The 20437-nt window shown below is 46.8% G+C and overlaps 1 protein-coding gene across 4 annotated transcripts in view; it reads right to left on the bottom strand.

Annotated features, from left to right (window-relative positions):
• Window positions 1-20437, bottom strand: part of TOM1L2 (target of myb1 like 2 membrane trafficking protein) — a 49293-nt gene that overhangs the window by 7446 nt on the left and 21410 nt on the right. Inside the window, exons 9-14 of one of the 4 annotated variants that reach the window (XM_081839837.1) lie at window positions 19569-19617; window positions 18322-18445; window positions 16393-16510; window positions 13051-13126; window positions 8752-8817; window positions 673-732 (exon numbers count right to left, since the gene is read on the bottom strand). In XM_081839837.1, coding sequence (XP_081695963.1) covers window positions 673-732; window positions 8752-8817; window positions 13051-13126; window positions 16393-16510; window positions 18322-18445; window positions 19569-19617 — 493 coding nt within the window. The remainder of the gene's footprint in view (window positions 1-672; window positions 733-8751; window positions 8818-13050; window positions 13127-16392; window positions 16511-18321; window positions 18446-19568; window positions 19618-20437) is intronic. The other 3 variants (XM_081839838.1, XM_081839839.1, XM_081839840.1) reach the window with 3 other exon arrangements.

Genomic DNA, 20437 nt, shown 5'->3' with positions numbered 1-20437 from the left:
CAAATATATAAAAACATAATAAAACATGAAAGAGCCAGTGTGGTGTAGTGGTTAAGAGTGGTAGTCTCGTAATCTGGTGAACTGGGTTTGCGTCTCCGCTCCTCTACATGCAGCTGCTGGGTGACCTTGGGCCAGTCACACTTCTCTGAAGTCTCTCAGCCCCACTCACCTCACAGAGTGTTTCTTGTGGGGGAGGAAGGGAAAGGAGAATGTTAGCCGCTTTGAGACTCCTTCGGGTAGTGATAAAGCGGGATATCAAATCCAAACTCTTCTTCTTCTCTTGAAACATTTTTTTAAAAAAACCCTATACAGGGCTGCCTTCAGATGTCTTTCTAAAGGTTGCATAGTTACTTATCTCCTTGGCTCGGGGGTCACATAATTACATGCTCTCCAAAATTTATTTGATGAAAATAGGGATGTCCTAAGGGAAAGCGGGACATTCCGGGATCAAATCAGAAACCGGGTCGGCTTCTGTAAACCCACGACTGTCCCTGGAAAATAGGGGTGCTTGGATGGACCGCGGAACAGAATCCCTCAGCACTAATATGGCCACAGCTGCTCACAGACAGCGTTGCTTTTTCCCACTGAGAGGAGTGATGTGCGCAGCCTCTTATGCAGAAACATATCAAAGGAAATTTTTAAAAGTAGCAAAACAAAAGAAGAGAGTCTTACCACGTCGGTACTGAGCCATTCCTCAATGTCATCCATGACAGAGGACTGTGTGACGGGAATCTAGGGAGTGCAGCAAAGAGATAGAGCGAGGCAGGCAAAAAATAAAACAAGGACACCACACATCCACAATCATGGCCACAGAATGAGAGGGAAAGAGGAAAGGGAAAAAAAGAAGGTTGGGGATTGGAGAAAAAAAACATATGCTGTGTGAGATGTATCACTGCTGTGAAGAATTGCAATACAACAACAACAACAACAACAACACCACAAATAAAGCAATGAGCGAAGCAAGAAAACATCTCGGCAAACAAAAAAGGTTGCGATGAGTGAAATGGCCAGGGTCTGGCTGAGTATCTGAGGGGAAGGGCCAGCATGGCTCTGAGTTTGAAGGACCTGGTTCTCTTAAGGCTGGAATATTAGATACGGCTGGATAGGATGTGAAATCCAAAACATGAAAGAAAGAGGTATCCATGACATGCCCAATTGCTCACCGCAAGAGATCAAGAAATGGAGACGGGAGAAATGAGTTGCACCAATGACAGGGGGAGTCTGATCTGCAGGTGCAAGGCTTGGGTCTGGTTCAGAAGCAACATGAAAATGTGGCTGAGCATTATGGGGATGAGGTTTGCACACTCCTTCCTCCGTGCATGGAAAGAGGCGGCCGGCAATTTCTTCTACAGAACTAAGCTTCCGTTCGTTGCTGAGAATTTGCCTTGCGTGCAGAAGGTTGCAGGTTCAGTTCCTAGCATTTCCAGTTAGGGCTAGGAAAGACTCCTGCCTGAAGCCCTAGAGAGCTTCTGCCGGTTACAGGTGGGCTAGTATCTTGATAGAAATGTGTTTTGTTTAAAAGGCTGGGATAAGAGGGGAAATGGCAAATTTGCAGGCCTTCCAAAATTTCCAAATCGGGGATAATAATGGATAGATCTTTTTAGGAATGAATGCCTGGGGCTTCATTGGCAAGATGGACCAGCTGAGGAAGGGGCATAAGGTGAGGAGAGAAGAGACAAGAATAGCAATAGGACTCCCCCCCCTCCCCGCTTTTGAAATGCATTAGGTCCAATATTCAAGCCTTATAGAGACAGGCATTATTGGAATCCCTTATGAATCCCAGTGGGGGAATAGGAGAAGCAGGCGTGAGGTGAGGAACTAAAATAGATGGAGGAATCCACCAACATTGCTTAGCTCAACTGAGCCTTTACTTAACACTGTCCCTTAGTTGGATTTCTTTCTCTCTTTTTTAATGCTACTAAACTTAACTATGGCTCCAAGTGTTTTTGTGTTATTCATATTGCTTAGGTAGTATTTTTCTGCAGAAGCAAAGGCTCCTAGTGCTATATTGCACTAGGATGGAAAGCTAGAATTGAAAGCTATGGGGGTACCTCAGCTAGTCATTGTGTCCATGTTTGCAAATGTCCCAGAGGGATGATTCAGGCTGCAATCCCGCACCAAATGACCTGGAAGTAAGCCCCGTTGAATTCAATGGGGCTTACATCTGAGTCAACATGGGTAGGACTGCAGTCACCAGTATCTCACTTCCCGGTGCTATCCCTGACCTGCAATGGAGGAGAGCGCACTGCCATTTTCTCACTGGGGCTGCCATTAGACATTGGGCGGCTGGGATTTTTCCCAGCTCTGTTTTGGAGAGGAATAAACCACTTAGAAACCAGTTTGGCATATAAGCTGCCTAATAATAATGCTAATATTATCATGTGAATTGAGTAAATCCATAGAGGACAATATCAGATTTAAAAAAAAATATCCAAAGGGGTTCTTTTAGACAAGTGGAACTTCCACTTTGCACCTTTTCCACGGAAAAGGTTATAACTCTGTGGCAGAGAAAATAGGTTCAATCCTTGCATCTCCAGTAGGGCTGAGAATGCTCCCTGCTTGAGACCCTGAGAGTCACTGCCACTCACAGTAAACAATGCTGAGCTAGACTGGTGAAGTCCATGTTCTATGCAGACAAGAAACCTCTGCATTTCTCTCACAGAACTTCTGTGGGCTACAAAGGATTTTTGGGTCCTATGTTCCAGGGTACATAGGCAGCTCAAACAGAACAGTGCCCAGGCCTCTGGAGTGTCCTGGTCACCCTGTTGGACCTCATAAGTAAAGGTAAAGGTACCCCTGCCCTTACGGGCCAGTCTTGCCAGACTCTAGGGTTGTGCGCTCATCTCACTCTAGAGGCCGGGAGCCAGCGCTGTCCGCAGACACTTCCGGGTCACGTGGCCAGCATGACAAAGCTGCTCTGGAGAACCGGCACCAGAGCAGCACACAGAAACGCCGTTTACCTTCCCGCCAGTAAGCGGTCCCTATTTATCTACTTGCATCTGGGGGTGCTTTCGAACTGCTAGGTTGGTAGGAGCTGGGACTGAGCGACGGGAGTGCACCCCGCCGCGGGGATTCGATCCGCCAAACTTTCGATCGGCAAGTCCTAGGCGCTGAGGCTTTTACCCACAGTGCCACCCGCGTCCCAGGACCTCGTAAGTATTCACCAAAATCTACTCAAAACTCTTATGTGGCTGAACATTGCAGGGAAAATTGGAAAAGCTGGTCTTTAGGAATAATGGGGATCCCCAAAAAACCCCACAGCTTTGAAAACAGCTGCTTGAGATCACCAGAGTCAGAGTGGATAAGCTGTCAGCTTCAACATGGACCCAATGAAGAATAAGTTATGAACCCCAGAGGAGATGATGGATAACTCCCAAACATTTAAGGGCCAAAGGTTTCCTGCGTTTCCACTGCAGATTAGCCATCCTTTTCACTGTAACACTTGAAAGGCACTTTAGTTTCAAAATATGCAGTCGCCGAGCATGTGATGTTTCATCATGCAACCCAACACTTCTCTTTAAGAGAACCATGAAACAGGGCTCTGTGAACTCCACCACTCCGGAGTAGAACCGTGGCCATTTAAAAAGTAAAGCATGCAAGCTTTTAGTCCTTGAGAAAAAAGAGACGGTACCATGGAGCCCAGGTGTGTCTGGTGAAATTTCCTGGGCTTGGGAGTGGAGATGTGCTCTGCCTGGTGGAATCTGTAAGATGTAGCAAAGGCTGCTAACTTAAGAAGGCTTTGGAAAAGGAGGACAGGGCTATGGCTATGGTTTGCCTCAACTGTCAGAGGTAGGATGCCTCTGAAAAGCATTTGCTAGGTGGGAATCACAAGTGGGGAGAGCACTAATGTGCTCAGGTCCTGCTGATGTGCTTGCCAGAGGCATCTGTAAGAGCAGGATTCAGGACTAGACGGGTTATTGGTGTGATCCAGCAGTGTGATCCAGCTGCTAGTGTGACTAACAGCAGCAGCAGCAGCAGCAGCACTACATGAAATATGGCAAGTACCCAAAACTAATTTTGTCTGTTTGCACAATTCATCCAGGTTGCAGGATCCAGCTTTTCCTGATGCACTTCAAAAGCAGCATCCTCATTTGGCTCTGACAACTGGCATGGCCTGAAGAGGGAAGTTCTAGAAAGCATTGCACTGATATGCTGATATTGACCTACAGTGGGCCAGCAAGCAACAGCTGATAAGACAGTGCCAGCCTCACCTTAAGGCTGTGCAAAAAGTAACCAAGTGGGAGTAAGTAGGAGAAAAAGAGATTGCAAGCCCAGGTTCTACCAGCTTGCACAATATACAGTGGTGCCCCGCAAGACGAATGCCTCGCAAGACGGAAAACCCGCTATACGAAAGGGTTTTCCGTTTTGGAGGCGCTTCGCAAAACGAATTTCCCTATGGGCTTGCTTTGCAAGACAAGAATGTCTTGCGAGTTCCTGCGGGTTTTTTCCGCTCCCCCCCCCTTTTCCTAAGCCGCTAAGCCGCTTATCAGCTGATCCGCTGATAAGCCGCTTAACAGCTGATCGCTAAAAGCCGCTAAACCGCTAATAGTGCTAATCCGCTAAGCTGTCAATGGGTTTGCTTCGCAAGACGAAAAAACCACTAAATAAAGAGCCTCACGGAACGGATTAATTTCGTCTTGCGAGGCACCACTGTAAATAACATGCATACATAGCATACTGATTTGGTTACAAGCCTGACACTCTCCTCATCCTTCCAACAGGTTGTATCATTCCCTCTAAAGTTTTGGTTTTTTAAAAACATTCATTCACTGTCATTTTAATCGACAGCTACTTTAAAGGAATTCCAAACCTGGTCCAGATATAGGGAGGTGGGTATGAGACACCAAGGCTGCCAGCAACTCAATGCTGTGCAGAGTTGGCTTGCATTGCAAACTCACAGGACTGGCTTTTCTCCAAGCCCAACCCTGGAAAGGGAACAATTTGTCTCTAACGAAATGTGGCAAGGGCACTCCCACCACATTAATAATGCTATTGTCCTGTGCAGATCTGGGGTTGCAGAACAGGGTCAAGATGCAGTATCAGATATTTGCTGGTCATAACCATGGCTTGCCAATTCAGACATCATGCCAAGCTGTTGCTGACACAATGGTTTTGGATTCCGGCTCTATGGCCAAGTGCAAGCCATGGTGTGCCAGTTCAGATCTCACAGCAAACTATGCTTAAGCTTCCCAACATCTGGTTTGCGATGAGGTCTATAATGAACCACCATATGGGATAAAACCAGGGATGTGAATTCTAGTATAGTTTGGTGGAATGAAATGGCACCAAAAACTGAAGTTTACAAAGGTGAGGGGAATGCATTCTTTTTAATTTCTTTGGCGAAGTCTGACTTTAGAAGAGGGTATTTTGAGCAAAGTTTCTGGTCCAAGAGACAATATTCAGCGGGGCATCCCTCTGGTCCTCTAGCCCCTTTCAGGTGACACTGACAGAAGACAGCATTGAAATAAAAACTTTTTTGCTTTACTTCAGTAGAAAACCATGCCATACCTGAGTAGAACCATCTGTACTAGGCCACTTGTAACTCCTGCAGTTTGTCAGTTCTGTTACGTACTCTATTAATGGACACGGTTAAGAGCTACCGCTAATTCAGACAGAAAACTGGGTTACGGATTAGTTAGACTCTAAAGGGATGCCAAATACATCCGTATTAAAAACAAACAAGGTTAAAATGCCCTGTAAGGGGGAATAAACCAGTCCCCTACAGTTGTTATGGCCGACACAAAGGCTGCAGTATCCTTTTTCCCAAAATGAACAAACACAAGACAGCAGCAAATATGGGCAGGGCAGGAGGAAGAGTTTTGTACTCCCCCCTATCAATTTCAAATGGCAGCAGAGAAAGTGAGAAAAACATACTCTGGGCTTCTCTGACCCTTGGGAACAGCACCCAAGCAGAACCAAATTGTAGGATGAGTGACAATAGGGGAGAGTTGGAAAACAGACTCCCTAAACACACCTGATGTTTGTAAGAGAAGGAATGAGGTATGGAATTGCTCTCTGCTTCCTTCTTCTGCATCTTCCCACGCACCCACCCATCTGCCTGGACAGGAAAAGGTAGGTGCTGTCGCCTTTTGAGAATAGAAGAGAATCAAATCCTAGAATTGGAAGGACCACAACCTGCAATGCAGGAATCTTTGGCCCAATGTGGAGCTTGAACCCGCAACCCTCAGTTTAAGAGTCTCATGCTCTACCGACTGAGCTATCCCAGAGGCATCAGGATACAGAGGGTTGCACATACCCTCTTTGAATGGCTGAATTTGTCAATTTTGGTTTCACTCAGTTTATCATCTTTAAGATCTTAAGTTCAGTTCTCCACATTACCACATCAGTTTGCAATTCCCTCACTGGAATTCACCGGCTTGTTTGTGCAAACATCTCCTGCGCTCACTTTTTTTTTTTTTTTTTTTTTTTTGCAAAGCACTGTTGCCTAATATAATGCAGTTTTTTTCATGTTATTATGACAAATACATCCATTTTTTATGGACACTTTACCACAGTAGCTGCATTTTTGCACACATTACCTGGCTGGAGAACTGCGTTGTGCAAAGTGCAAATTTGGAAGGACGGCTTCATTTTGCTTTGTGCATTTGTTTCAAAAAGTCTAAATTAGGCTTTGCCTTTAAATGCTAACTGAATCTAGTTTCTCCCCTCATTCCTAAGTTGTTCACCAACAGTGATTGTTCTCCTCTCCTTGGGGAGGCAGCAGAAGCTGTGATACTCTGTTTTGCCTCTCAGTTGGGTGCACTCCCCTGCCCTCAACCCTACTCAGCCCCATGTTTTATCTCTTGCAAGGCAGCTGAGTTGCAAGTCTAAGGAAAGGGAACTCTAAAGCAGAGATGAAGAACCCATGGCACTCTAGATGTTAGTAAAAGGTAAAGGTACCCCTGCCCGTATGGGCCAGTCTTGCCAGACTCTAGGGTTGTGCGCTCATCTCACTCTATAGGCCGGGAGCCAGCGCTGTCCGCAGACACTTCCGGGTCACGTGGCCAGCGTGACAAGCTGCATCTGGCAAGCCATTGCAGCACACGGAACGCCGTTTACCTTCCCACTGGTAAGCGGTCCCTATTTATCTACTTGCACCCGGAGGTGCTTTCGAACTGCTAGGTTGGCAGGCTCTGGGACCGAACGACAGGAGCGCACCCCGCCGCGGGGATTTGAACCGCCGACCATACGATCGGCAAGTCCTACGCACTGAGGTTTTACCCACAGCGCCACCCGCATCCCTCTCTAGATGTTGGAGGATATCAAATCTCTGACCACTCGCTACGCTTCTTGGGACTGATGGGAGCTGTAGTCTAAACACCCTCCCCGCACTCTAGAGTTACAGCTTGGCACCCTTTGCTTCTTACTCCTCAGTTCAGGGCACATTAAACAGAAGCGAGGGTTCAAGGTCCTTCAAAGCTTTTCCTGCTTGGCTCCCATTGTGGCACCAGGGCTGCAGAGCTGAAGGAAAACACACATTTGGCCTCTGTCAGGATGGGTCAAGGGCGCTGTCTTCACTATATTAAACTGTCACCCTGCTTGGATACTTTGCTCCCAGGATACCATGTTTTCCGAGGAGCTAAGGGGGATTATGGAAGTTAATTCCAAGTCCCCATGGACGTAAGGCATTCTGCCTAAAGACTACATTTAGCCATAGCTAGTAATATGCTTTCACCAAGAGAAAAATCACGAGAACGGCTATATAAGACTTTGACTGTCATAGCTCCACCCCATCACAGCCCAAGAACTCTGGGAATTGTAGTGCAGCAAGGGTGCTGGGGCTCAGGGCTCTAAAGTCCCCCTCGGACAACTACAGTTCCCAAGATTCCCTGGGGAGAGGAAATGGCTCAACCATCAGTTCCCAGATGCAGCACAGCACAGAAGCTCTGCTGTCTGCTCTTCAATGAGGCCTTTGGGTGATTAATATTCTACAGACTTTTAAATGGTTTTTTTGGGGGGGGCTATTGTTTTGTTGTTTTAACTATTTATTTGTGATTTTATCTTGTGTTTTTATCTTGGGAACCACCCTGAGATCTTCGGATAAAGGGTAGCATATAAATCTAATAAATTTAAAATAAATTTAAAAAATAATAAGAGGATGCCCCAACAACAGATTTGAATTTATGTTCAGCCATATTTAGTCCAGCAGATACACTCCCCTGTTTTGCAGGAAACCCACTTGGAAGCCTCTTGCAAAACAATGCACTCTATCTGTTTCCGCTGCTCCAGAGCTCTTGCCGAGAGAAAATTCAGGGAAGCATTGAACAGTGTCATATGATCTGAGCTTCTGGTCATACTGCTTAGTGCTGCAGGGGCAGGCTATTAAACTTATTTTATTTTATTTTTTGCAAAACGAACACAAACCCTCCCCATTTTAAAGAGCAGAACTTGTGTTTTGGAGGAAATGTGGATACTGCACATATATATTTCTCTCTTTTTTAAATTGGGACAGTGAAAGGAACTGGAGAGGTCCATGTGAGTTTTAGAAACAAACATGGTAATATACATGTTTCTTCGCTGCCACGCATCCCTGTTGAAAAATATCTATCCCAGGTCTCCTAACCTTGGCCAGTGGTCCCACTTCCCCACCCCTTCACAGGTGGGGACCCACCTCCTTGCACTGTCCAATTTGCGTTCTTTCAACAGGATGAGTGACAGGTAAACAGAGGATGGTTATGCTATTTAGAGGAGGAGATGGGGGTGGGGACAACAAGGGGTGGGGCGTCACTCGACTGGAGAAATCCTCCTCACCATTCCTTGCGTCATTAGCCACTTGTCTATGGGCTCCATGTCTGAACTGCCACTTTTACCTCTCCTCTGTGTTGAGAACAGAAATTCCCATTAAAAAGTCAAAAGGGGTGCTGGGGCTGGGGGGACACAGGGAAATGGCAAAGCAACAGCGAGATGGAGAGATTACAACATTTCCTAAAGACGAGCCCATGACCTCCAGGCTTCAGATACCACTTCACCCATCCCAGGTCTGTAAATTATTACTCAGCTGTGGCAAGTAAAAAAAAACAACACAAACAACCCAAACCAACTTTCAGGTCTTCAAGCGGAAAATTTCTTGGAAGGAAAGGTAGATCATTTCTGAAACACACCTTGCTTTCTGATAGGTGAAGGCATACAAGCTGGCAAAATGTGTGTGTGTGTGTGTGTGTGTGTGTGTGTGTGTGTGTGTGTGTGTTTGATTTGCAAGTAAGTCTCATTCTCCTCCAAGTGACAATCTCAGTTTTCTGGCCAGCAAACTACTGTGAACTGAGAGTGCCGGAGAATTATCGAGGGCTTTTTCTCCCTCGGGTGCACACTGCCCCAGGAATTGGCAGCTTGTGGCTGCCTGAGTTACCCACCTGGGACCCTCTGTCCAAGGCAAACACTCTTTTCAGACAAATAAATGAGTTTCTGGTCAGGTAAACACTACTTGCCGTCGTCATTATATGAAGATAGATTAATATTACTAAATTCATGCCTTTTAGCCTGGAGTCACACCCTCACCGTGACTTACAATATAAAAGCAGTAAGATAGGGTTAGCCACTGCTATTCTAAGATCTCCCCACCAATTACTAACGTATGACTCTGCTTAGCTTCTAAAATCTCATGAGATCAAGCTTGTTCAGGGAGGTACAGTAAGGTGCTTGCACTGCCTTAACCAGAACCCAGGCAGCTTAAGGTTTTAACAGTGCAATCCTTATGAATGGCTCCTCAGGAGTAAGTCCCACTAAATTCAATGGGACATTTAGGCTGTAATCCCGTATGCAAGGATTTAAAAACAACGTGCCAGAAGAAAATCATTTTAGGCCTCCACACTCCACATGCCTGCCAATTAATGAACAGGTCAGCATACATGTTTTAAATGACTCTGTGTGTGGTATTTTCTAGAAAAGTCAGGAAGCAGTTTCTCCTTGCATCCCTATCCAAACCAACAGGCAATGTAAACTCCCTGCACCGGCTTCAATTATTCTTGTGAAATGCATTTTCTCTCATCTGTTAGGGATCCTCCTGAATATTCTAACAAACCACTGATGACAGAAAATGTGCATGTACACCGAGGCTCATACCAATAACAAACTTAGTTGGTCTCTAAGGTGCTACTGGAAGGAATTTTTTTATTTTGTTTCGACAATGAGCTATAGTTCACCAACACTTTGAGAACACACTGGAGAGCAAAATGGCCAGATGACACCTTGGCAGGAGGATGAAGTCTGAAAACATGCACGTCTTTGCACACTTTGACCCTGTTGGGTTAACTCAGAGGAGCCCTTTGAACTGACAACGCTGTAGGCTGATAACAGCTACACTGATGGGGGAAAGACAAGCAGCCCAGGTAACCAAAGCATGAATCAAACAGGAGCGCAGGTTAATAGAGAAGGATGCTCATCCAGCTGCAAGGTGCGAGCTTTCTCAGAATTATTATTTATTACATTTCTAGCCTGTCTTTCCTTCCAAAGGAGCCCGACATCGAAGCGTTATGGCAATGCAATTTGAATTAAAGGAGAAACAAACTTAAAATGCTTAAACACAATTCATAAACCATCTAAATCACCATAAACCATCAGTAGCAGATTTCGAGGTTGCCATAGCCAGTATATTTCAACCACTAAATTTGCTGGGTAAGCAGGAAGGTTTTTAAATCTTTCCTGAAAGTCAATAAGGGTAGAAACAGAAACACCTCGCTAGGGAAGGCATTCCAGAAACGGGGAACTGCCGCTGAGAAGGCCTTGTTCACAGGTCAGTGACAGAGGGGCCTCCCCCTGATGATCACAAGGCTCGAGATGGCTGAAACCGGGGGAGTTGCTCATTTAGGTACTTGGCACACCTTGAATTGGGCTTGGTAATCCACCAGCATTTAGCACAGAGCTGTCAGGACTGGTGACACATGGGCACATCAGGCTGCCCCTCTTGCCAACCTAGCAGCCACATTCTGCACTAGCTGCAACCTCCAGACTGTCTTCAAGGGAAGCCACACAAATAGAGCATCGCAGTAGTCTAAGCAGGATGTCACTAGAGCATGGGCAACTGGAGCCAGGCTATCCTGGTCTGAGAATGGCCATAGCTGGTGACCAGCATAAGCTGAGCTTAAGTACACCAGAAGCCACCTGGCAAGTCAGTGACAAATCAGAATCCAGAAGCACTCCCAGAGTACAAACCTATTCCATCAAGGGCAGTGCAACCCCTCCCAAAACAGTTTGTACACCTAATTCACAGACACAGGAATTGCCCATCATCTGTGTCTTATCAGGATTCAGCCTAGTTTTGGCCTTTCACTGCTTCCAGAAATTTATAAACTGCTTGATGACAAAGCTCCCCGGGTGGTGTACAAATAAAAATAAAAGGTTGAAGAACACTGACTACTACATTCTAGAATATGCTTTGCCTATGCCAGTCAGAAATGCTTCCAGACTCCACCTGTCTACTATTCATTCATTGATTCGATAGAATAATTTATACCCCGCCTTTCAGGATACATATCCTTCCAAGGTCGCCTGCAAGAAACGTTAACCTGATACAAAAACAAAACCTGACAACATATTTTACTGGAGTGTGAGAATACAAGATGAAGGAAACCCTCATATGATACTGGAGGAAATATAAATGGAACCATCTCTGAAAAAAGTATTATGCTTATAATTTCTATATGTATGCTAGTAGTGATATTCATAACATACATTGCATTTTTATAGGTTATTTATCTAAATAAAAATCCCTAAAGTGATTTGGTTGGATTTGTAATAATTTGGAAAATTAATAAAAATAATTGGAAAAACCCCTAAAGTATCACCATCTACATATAACATTTATTTTATTTGCTTAAGGTGGGGTGGGAATCCCAGGCCACTTAGTACCTCGGGTTAAGTACTTAATTCGTTCCAGGGGTCCATACTTAACCTGAAACCGTTCTTAACCTGAAGCACCACTTTAGCTAATAGGGCCTCCTGCTGCTGCCGTGCCACCAGAGCACAATTTTTGTTCTCATCCTGAAGCAAAGTTCTTAACCCGAGGTACTATTTCTGGGTTAGCGGAGTCTGTAACCTGAAGCGTATGTAACCCGAGGTATCACTGTATCAAGATCCTTGGCACAGAGCAATTGGTGACAAATACCAATTGGGGTGGGCAGGAGTGAGAAAATACATCTTGAGCATCCTGTGAGATGTTCTTCACCTGCCTCTCTCTCCTCTTGGGAGCCTTCCCATAGGACCCCCTGTTGCTGTGGTGAGGTGGTAAAATTGGTGGTGAGAAGTCCAGTTTCTGCCAGTCTCACATCTATTTTTCTGTAGCAGCTTCCCTCCATTTATCATCATGCCCCACAGCTCTTCCTTCTCCAACACACACTCAGGCTTCAGGACCCCTCCAGGAAGGCCATGCCCCCACCCCACACCCGGAGTGCAAGGAAACCCCTGGAGAAGGCCAGCTCGAATGCTGCTGCAATGGATGTGCTCTCTCGCGCCCCCAAGAGGACGGAACACTAAAGAAGAGAAGGTGAGTTCAAAGGACAAATGTTGCCACCCAAAGGATGGGAAGGCAATTGGGTTGGAATCCACAGAGAAATCGGGATTCCTCATCCAGAGAGGTGAATGGGGAGAGAATCACTGCCCCGAAGACCATTCATGCTCCCAGTTCAGATCACTGGAAAGAAGCAGGTTTTAGAAAGTTGCCTGCACCGAGCACAAGTTCTGATTCATATTTATCCATACAAAGCCGGAGAATCTAAGAGTTGGGTTTGCTTTCTGGGTCAGCGTTCGGTGTGCTGCTAACACACGTAACTGGGGGGAAACAGGCAATCTTCTTGAGAAACGTCAGGCTAGATACCTGTCAGCTCTCTCCAGAAATTAGCACGAAGTATTCAAACCTTAGACAGTTCTAGGAAAACACAATTTAGCACCACTGACCACACGTGCTTCACAGCTCTTTTCTGCAATTTGAAGCTGGACGCACGCAAAACTCTCAGGATAGGACTGAAGGAAACACATGAGTCGCATTCAACGCTCTCAGCGAAGCTTGAGAGCAACCCCCCTTTGTCTGCAATGCAACAGGGCAGAGAAGCGACTTACCCCTCCTGCGTTGTGTTTCCGAACATCCAGGGCAGATGCCAGTCCTTTAACAGCCTGGGGGTCTTCGTATGTCACGCTGAAACAGAAGAGGGGCAATGAGCATTGCAAATACCCAGGCAGCAGCAAATGCAAGAGTAAGAACGGAAGACATCGGGAATGTCATCTATAAATTGAAGTCCCAGGAGTGTTGCCAGGTGCCTCCATATAAGAGTTGCACGCTGAGGAGCAAAATATTAAGCCCCAAGCACAGTCATTTATACGTTTCTCTTGTCATTTGTTCTTTTCAAAAACAAACAGCAGCCTCAGGCTTGAGCAGCTGGTCCTACGTTTTCAAGCATTGGCCGTTTTTAAGGGGTTTTTTAAAAATAAAAAAGTGCTTACCCTCTAGAGTCCCCTTCCCTTTCCCTCTGTAGCTAGTAGCCTTTTTCCACCTGAAGAAATTGTGGGCTAAAAATCAACAAAGAAGGTCTCTCCTCCTAGATGGAGAGGGAATTCTAAAATTGGCTTTGCTCAAGCTCCTCGCTGTCCAATTCTGCATTTTTAAATGTAAATGCAATGAAAACATCACTGAGGTGCTTCCTTGTGTGCCCCCTCCATGAGAGGCCCAGAGGGTGGCAACACGAGAATGGGTCTTTTCTACAGTGGTTCCCTATTTGCGGAATGCTCTTCCCAAGGAGACTCACCTGGCACCTTCATTACATATTTTAGGTGCCAGGCAAAAATATTCCTCTGCTCCCAGGCTTTTGGCTAATTCAACAATCTATGGCCTTTTAAACTGTGAGGGTAGCTACTGTTTTTGTTTATTACTACGTTATGTACATTTGTGTTTTTATATTGTGACCCTCCCATGAAGAGTGGTACATAAATTTAATAAATAGAACAAATAACAACCATGAGTGGGGAAACCTTTGTCCTTGCAGGTGTTGTTGAACTGCAACTCCCATCAGCACTAGCAAGCATGGACAGTGGCCAGGGATAATGTAGCGCAGAAACCTCTGGAGGTACAAAGGTTCCTCACACCAGATTTAAGGGTCAATACCAGTGCCTGGAAACCAACACGTAACCTATGAAGATGGTATGAGTTGCATGTTCTGGTCCCTGAGCCCCAGCCTAAACCCTGGCAGTTGCAGTTTGGACTGGTTGAAGTTTGGACTGGTTGAAGTTTCCAGGGCGGCTTTGGGGCAGCCTAACATACGAGAGAGGAACGCGGGTGGCGCTGTGGGTAAAACCTCAGTGCCCAGGACTTGCCGATCGTATGGTCAGCGGTTCGAATCCCCGCGGCGGGGTGAGCTCCCATCCTTCGGTCCCAGCTCCTGCCCACCTAGCAGTTCGAAAGCACCCCTAAGTGAAAGTAGATAAATAGGTACCGCTTTATAGCGGGAAGGTAACGGCGTTTCCGTGTGCTGTGCTGGTGCTGGCTTGCTAGAGCAGCTTCATCACGCTGGCCACGTGACCTGGAAGTGTCTGCGGACAGCGCTGGCTCCCGGCCTCTTAAGCGAGATGAGCGCACAACCCCAGAGTCAGACACGACTGGCCCGTACGGGCAAGGGTACCTTTACCTTTACTAACATACGAGAGCATTACAGTCATTTAAACTAGGATAAAATTAGGGCAGGAGGTTTAATGCAGGAATCAGAGCAGTGTAGAAAACAGCCTTGCACCAGATCTGACCACATTTGCCCATCTAGTTCAGTATTGTCTACACTGACTGGCAATGGCTCCCTATAGAGTTTCAGACACAGGTCTCTCCCACTCCTCCCTGAAGATTGAGCTGAGGACCTTCTGCACATAAAACCAGATCTGACCACATTTGCCCATCTAGTTCAGTATTGTCTACACTGACTGGCAATGGCTCCCTATAGAGTTTCAGACACAGGTTTCTCCCACTCCTCCCTGAAGATTGAGCTGAGGACCTTCTGCACATAAAACATAGGCTCTACGACTAAGTCATGGCCCACCCCTAAGGTTTCCAAAACCAGGTCAGATTGTGCTAGAAGAGACGGCTGCTGGTGCTCCAGCCAAAGCTGGTCAAAAGTGATCCTGGACGCCACCTGTCTACAAGAAGTGTCGGATCCAGGAGTAATCCCAAGCTACAAACCTGGTCAAGAGTGCAATCTTATCTCGTGCAGGCTGCAAAACTAGCCACTGACCATCACCGAAGGATGCTTCAGCACAACAGCTTAGCGCGCACACACACAAAAAGCTAAACTGAAGCAGCATCGCAAATGATTGATCTCTTGTCATTAATTTCAACTCCACTCCTGAATTCCCTACAGTCGATGGAAATCGGAGCAGGGAAGGGGAACGGTTGAAAGATTTCACAGAACCTAAGATTGTCACAGAAAAAGGACAGAAGCAGTTCACTACGTGAAGACCTGCCCATTAGTCAGCCACTGGGTGGAGCTAAAGGAGCAAGGACAATAACTCATCTCCTCCCTGGTGCCTGAATGCCAAGGCATCTCTGGTAGGTAGGCCTTTGGAGGCCAGGATTCAGCCAGCCAGCCTTCAGGGTAGTGGCGACAGCACACTAACTATGCCTTCCAAAATAATGGGTTGGTGAGGGGGAGATGCTGCATTCAGTTCCACATGGAAAAGCTGTCACCCTGACACACATACACACACAAAACCTGCAGCCTTTGCTGTAGTATTGGCATGCCAGAGTTACTGTACAATGGACCAATTCAGGCCGTTTATTAAAACTCTGGATGGCCCAGGATAGGGCAAGAATTGTAAATCAATGCAACTGGGAATTCTGCAGCTAACACATGGTTGACCCTCTCTGGGCCCTTCAGGTGGGCTGCAGAATGAATGCACTGAAGAAGAAGAAGAAGAGTTTGGATTTGATATCCCGCCTTTCACTCCCTTTAAGGAGTCTCAAAGCGGCTAACAATCTCCTTTCCCTTCCTCCCCCACAACAAACACTCTGTGAGGTGAGTGAGGCTGAGAGACTTCAAAGAAGTGTGACTGGCCCAAGGTCACCCAGCAGCTGCATGTGGAGGAGCGGGGAAGCAAACCTGGTTCACCAGATTACGAGACTACCGCTCTTAACCACTACACCACACTGGCTCTCCCAAGAGAGAGAAGGAATGAATACATGAGCTTAGCAGTTGAGAGACTGATCTGTGAAACAGGGAGTGTCTGGTCCAAATCTCACTTTGGCCACGATGCCATTATCCTCTTGGCCTTAATTTCTGCCCCCACAGGAGCCTGGCTCAGAGCAGCAGAGCAGACCGTGTTGAGCCTGTGCCCCGCAGGAGAACTGCAGGCCTATAAGGGCCAGTTCCGAGGGCTTAAGAGAACTGCCCAAGTCCCCCACACCTCCCTCCTTCAGGCCCAACATACGTCTTGCGTTGATCAGCCAGTGAACTGCCTCTCGTCTGTGCGAACATGTCGAAGTCATCCCGGGGGTTGGGGTGCTGGAGGGAGCTGAGCGTTCCGCTCACGTTGTTTGCACCTATATCTGCAGACAAAGGAAACGATATGGCTTAGGATAGGAGTGGACAACCCTTTTCAACCCAAGGGCCATATTTACTTTAGAGCAACTTTTTATTGGAGGGGGGGTGTCACATGCTAGTGGTGGGTGAGGCAAGAGGCAAAAGTGGGCAGAGGAATGAATGAGAATTTTACCTTTGCATAAAGCAGACCCAAACCCCACTCTCCAGCCTCCATTCAGGCAAGAAAGAGCCATTACTAGAGTGCAAGGACACATGCCAAGCAGAAACACTCAAGAAGGTTTCAAAACAGGGCTGGCAAGGGGTGCAGCCTGTGAGAGTCCCAGGGGCCAGATAAGAGGTGTCTCGGGAGCTGTTTTTGGCCTTCATGCTTGAGATTCCCCATCCTTGCTGCAGGAGAAAGCCAGAGCCGCCACATGAGCCAGCCAGCCAGAAGAAGGCACATTTTTGCTTTGAACATTTTGCTCTGTCCCAAAGATTGGTTCTAAGCACACCTGCAGCACCCTCTCCCAACCACCGAGTCTAGAGTTGGACATACAGCTACGCATCTCCAGTGGACGGAAGCATCAGGCTGAACATGGAAGCACAACTTTGTGAAACTTTAGCTCATTGGCTACTTACGTCTCCATTGCTATACATTCTCTGGAGGGGAGAATGTGAAGCAGAGAAGCTGCGGGAGGGGAGGGGATGCTTCCTCCACCAGCTACTTTGCCCTTGAAACTCACTCTCCACCTCCCCACAGAATCCCAACATCTAGGCTTGTGTGGCAAACATAGAGCTGAAGCCCTTTTTTTCAGCAAGGAGGGGGAGAGAGAAAAGACAACATGTTTCCCTAAAGGAAAGGGAGTTAGTGGAGGGGAAAGGGTTAAACACCCCATTCTTCCTCATCCCTCTGATGTCCAAGAGTGCTTTGCAACAGAGGTTACACCCACATCATACATTTAAAGCACATGGATTCACCCAAAGACTCCAGGGAACTATAGTTTGTTAAGGATGCTAGAAACTGTAGCCCTGTGATGGGTAACTACAGTTCCCAAGATTCTTGGGGGGGGGGGAGCCAAGTGCCTTAACTGTACGATGCAGATGCAGCAAGTGGGGATTAATCCTAACTCAGCACTCAGTGTATCATGACCTGCAATTTGGCTCAGACAGTCCCATTTGAGCAGGATTGCAAAAAGAGCAGTAGACTCCACTCTGTTTATAAGATGGACAGATTTGGACATCATAAACTTCCAGGACAAGATGGGACGCCACCCTTAACTGCAAGCACTACCGTAGATTCCGGCATATTAGGCGACTGGGCGTATTAGACAACTCCCCAAATTGGCAGCTGCAATTTGGGGGTTTGTATTATAAGCCCAGTTGCCTAATATGCTGGGCAGCTCCTCGCTGGGAGAAAGCCGCCCAGCGCAGAGAACAGCCCGCCGCCCCTGCTGCTGCTTCTGAAGCAGCGTGAGGGGCGGGCTCCGCGCCGGGCGGCTTTCTCCCGGCGCGGAGCTGAGCCAGCCACCTGCAGCTTCAGAAGCAGTAGTGGGTGGGCTCCGCGCCGGACGGCTCTCTCCTGGTGCAAAGCGGAGCCCGCAGCAGCGGGGTGTAGGGGGGTGTGGGGCATATACCTGGCATATAAGACAACCCCAACTTTTTAACCTCTTTTCCAGGGTTAAAAAGTCATCTTATACGCCGGAATTTACGGTACTTGTCAGAGCCATGTGACCCTCTTCAGGAACCTGCAACATGGAAGAATCTCCAGGGGAGTGTGCTGTGGACTAGCCCCATACTACTCCAGTTCCCAGCACCCCTGGAAAGGCAAAACACATACCAAGCCCGGCGAGTTGGGTCGAAAGTGTGGATGCCGGCGCCGTGTTTCCAACCATGGGGCTGACCACTGCCGGGGAGCCAGGCCCCAGGTCTATTAAGTTGTCTTCAGTCACCTCGCTGAGAACCTGTTGAGCCAATTGGGACACCAGAAGCGGTCACATAAGGTAGATGCATTCCATGGGACAGTGCTAGTCAGAGAGGCAGAGCCTTTCTCAAACAAGGCTACGATTCAGGAAGCCTTACGCCAGCCTTTCCCAGCCTGCTGTCCTCCAGCTGTGGCTGGATAACAACCCCCATCATTGGGAACCATTGGACATGGTGGCTTGAGCTGGCAGAAGCACAACAATATCTGGAGGGCAGCAGTCTAGGGGAGGCTGCTCTATCTAAGCACAGAGAAAGCTATGGGGATCTGCCTCCCTCTCTGTCTCCAACACCAGGTATGGAATTTGGCTTCTTGAATTTCTAGTCCAACATTTACTTCATTTGTATAATTTATTCTGACAGCATATCAGGAAAGCTGTCAATTTTTTTATACTATACAGGGTGGTGTTTCTTCTTATACAGACCCTCATACTCTAAACCCATTTTTTAATTCCTCGCTGATCATACTGCAGCTAAAGAGGTCACAGTTCTGCAAAATCCCTCCCTTGTCCAAAATGCAAAGTTAACATATTTGAGTTTTCTGCTTATGGAATTTGGGTGCAGTCTAGTGGTGAAAAAAGAAGCAGTGGGGAGGAAGGGGGGGATAAAATAGGCAGTCTTGTTGGGATGAATGAAACACATTTGATAGCATTTGAGTTAAATGTCAGTCTTTTGCCCACACAGATGTCAGTCTTTTGCCCAGAACGGATCCCGTTCACATCCCAAGGTACCACTGTATTATTAATTAGAGGCTTCCTGGTTTAATTGAAGCTCATGCAAAGGGAAAACACCGATTCCTATCTCAGCTTATTTTCAAGATATAACCCTTTAAGAGCTTGATATCTGGATCATTACTGTATATCACATTCAGCTCAGCTTGCTCCTGTCTTTGTAACCTGCAAGCAAAGTACCTCACATTTACCTACTTAAATGCAACTGATTTAAGAGCAAAGAGGCTCCAAACTTCATCACAAATATCAGACAGTGTTCCGGCAAGAAGGACTTTGCAGCAGTTGCACCACCTCACTTTCAAGGATGAGTTTTGCCAGGCCCAAGGTTAGCAATTTTGCACTTCTCTTATTAGAGAAGCCCAGCAGGAGGACTCACCCCATTGCTTGCGTTCTGTGCAGACCGACCCAACCTGTATCGCTCAAATCTACAGCAGACAAAAAAAGAGGAGAGATTAAAAATTAATGGCATGTAGCAATTTTGAAAGGTGCACGTCTTATGACAAAACCCAGGATGCACAAGGAAGGATCTATCTTTTTCCAGCTGGGGTGGTGGGAAGCTGATTGTAGCCACAAAGACCAGTATATGATCACAAGGGCTGCTGCACTATCATACCTCTAGGCATGGCTGGAAGCAACCCCATCCAGCTCTCTCACCCCAAAACCTGCCATTACAATGCTGAAGCCCAGCCTTCTTCAACCTGGTGCCCTCCAGATGTTTGGGACTCCAGCTCCCATCAGTCTCAGCATGACCCATGGCCAGGAAGGACAGGAGCTGCAGTCCAAAGTATCTGCAAGTATATGATGGGTTACAAAAGGCTGCTGATGCAGGTCAGGCATGGATAACCTGTAGCCAGAGCCTCACAAGTGACATCAGCAGCAGGTGTTTTCTGATCTCTTAGCTAGAATGGATCAAAGGGGGCTTCTAGCTCCATCGACAGCATGGAATCAGGACGATTGATTTGAAAGAAATATCTGACTAATGAGTAAGTGAACTAAATTAATGAATCAAATAGATGAATAAATAAATAATGATCAGGAACTTTAAACTAAATCCTGGGGGGGGGGAGAAAGACAATATTACAGATTACAGGAGAACACCTGGTACAGGAGTTAATAGTTAATAGCTCCAGAAACGTGCTAAAGGGCAGGTAACTACAAGAAAGAAGCAGTTGGAAGGAATGACTCATGGTTTCAGTTGTCTCTATACTAATGCACAGAGTATGGGAAACAAGCAAGATGAATTCT

This window comes from Podarcis erhardii, assembly GCF_964252035.2.
Source record: "Podarcis erhardii genome assembly, chromosome: 14".
Taxonomy (NCBI): Eukaryota; Metazoa; Chordata; class Lepidosauria; order Squamata; family Lacertidae; genus Podarcis; species Podarcis erhardii.
This window is presented reverse-complemented; position numbering and strand designations above follow the sequence as displayed.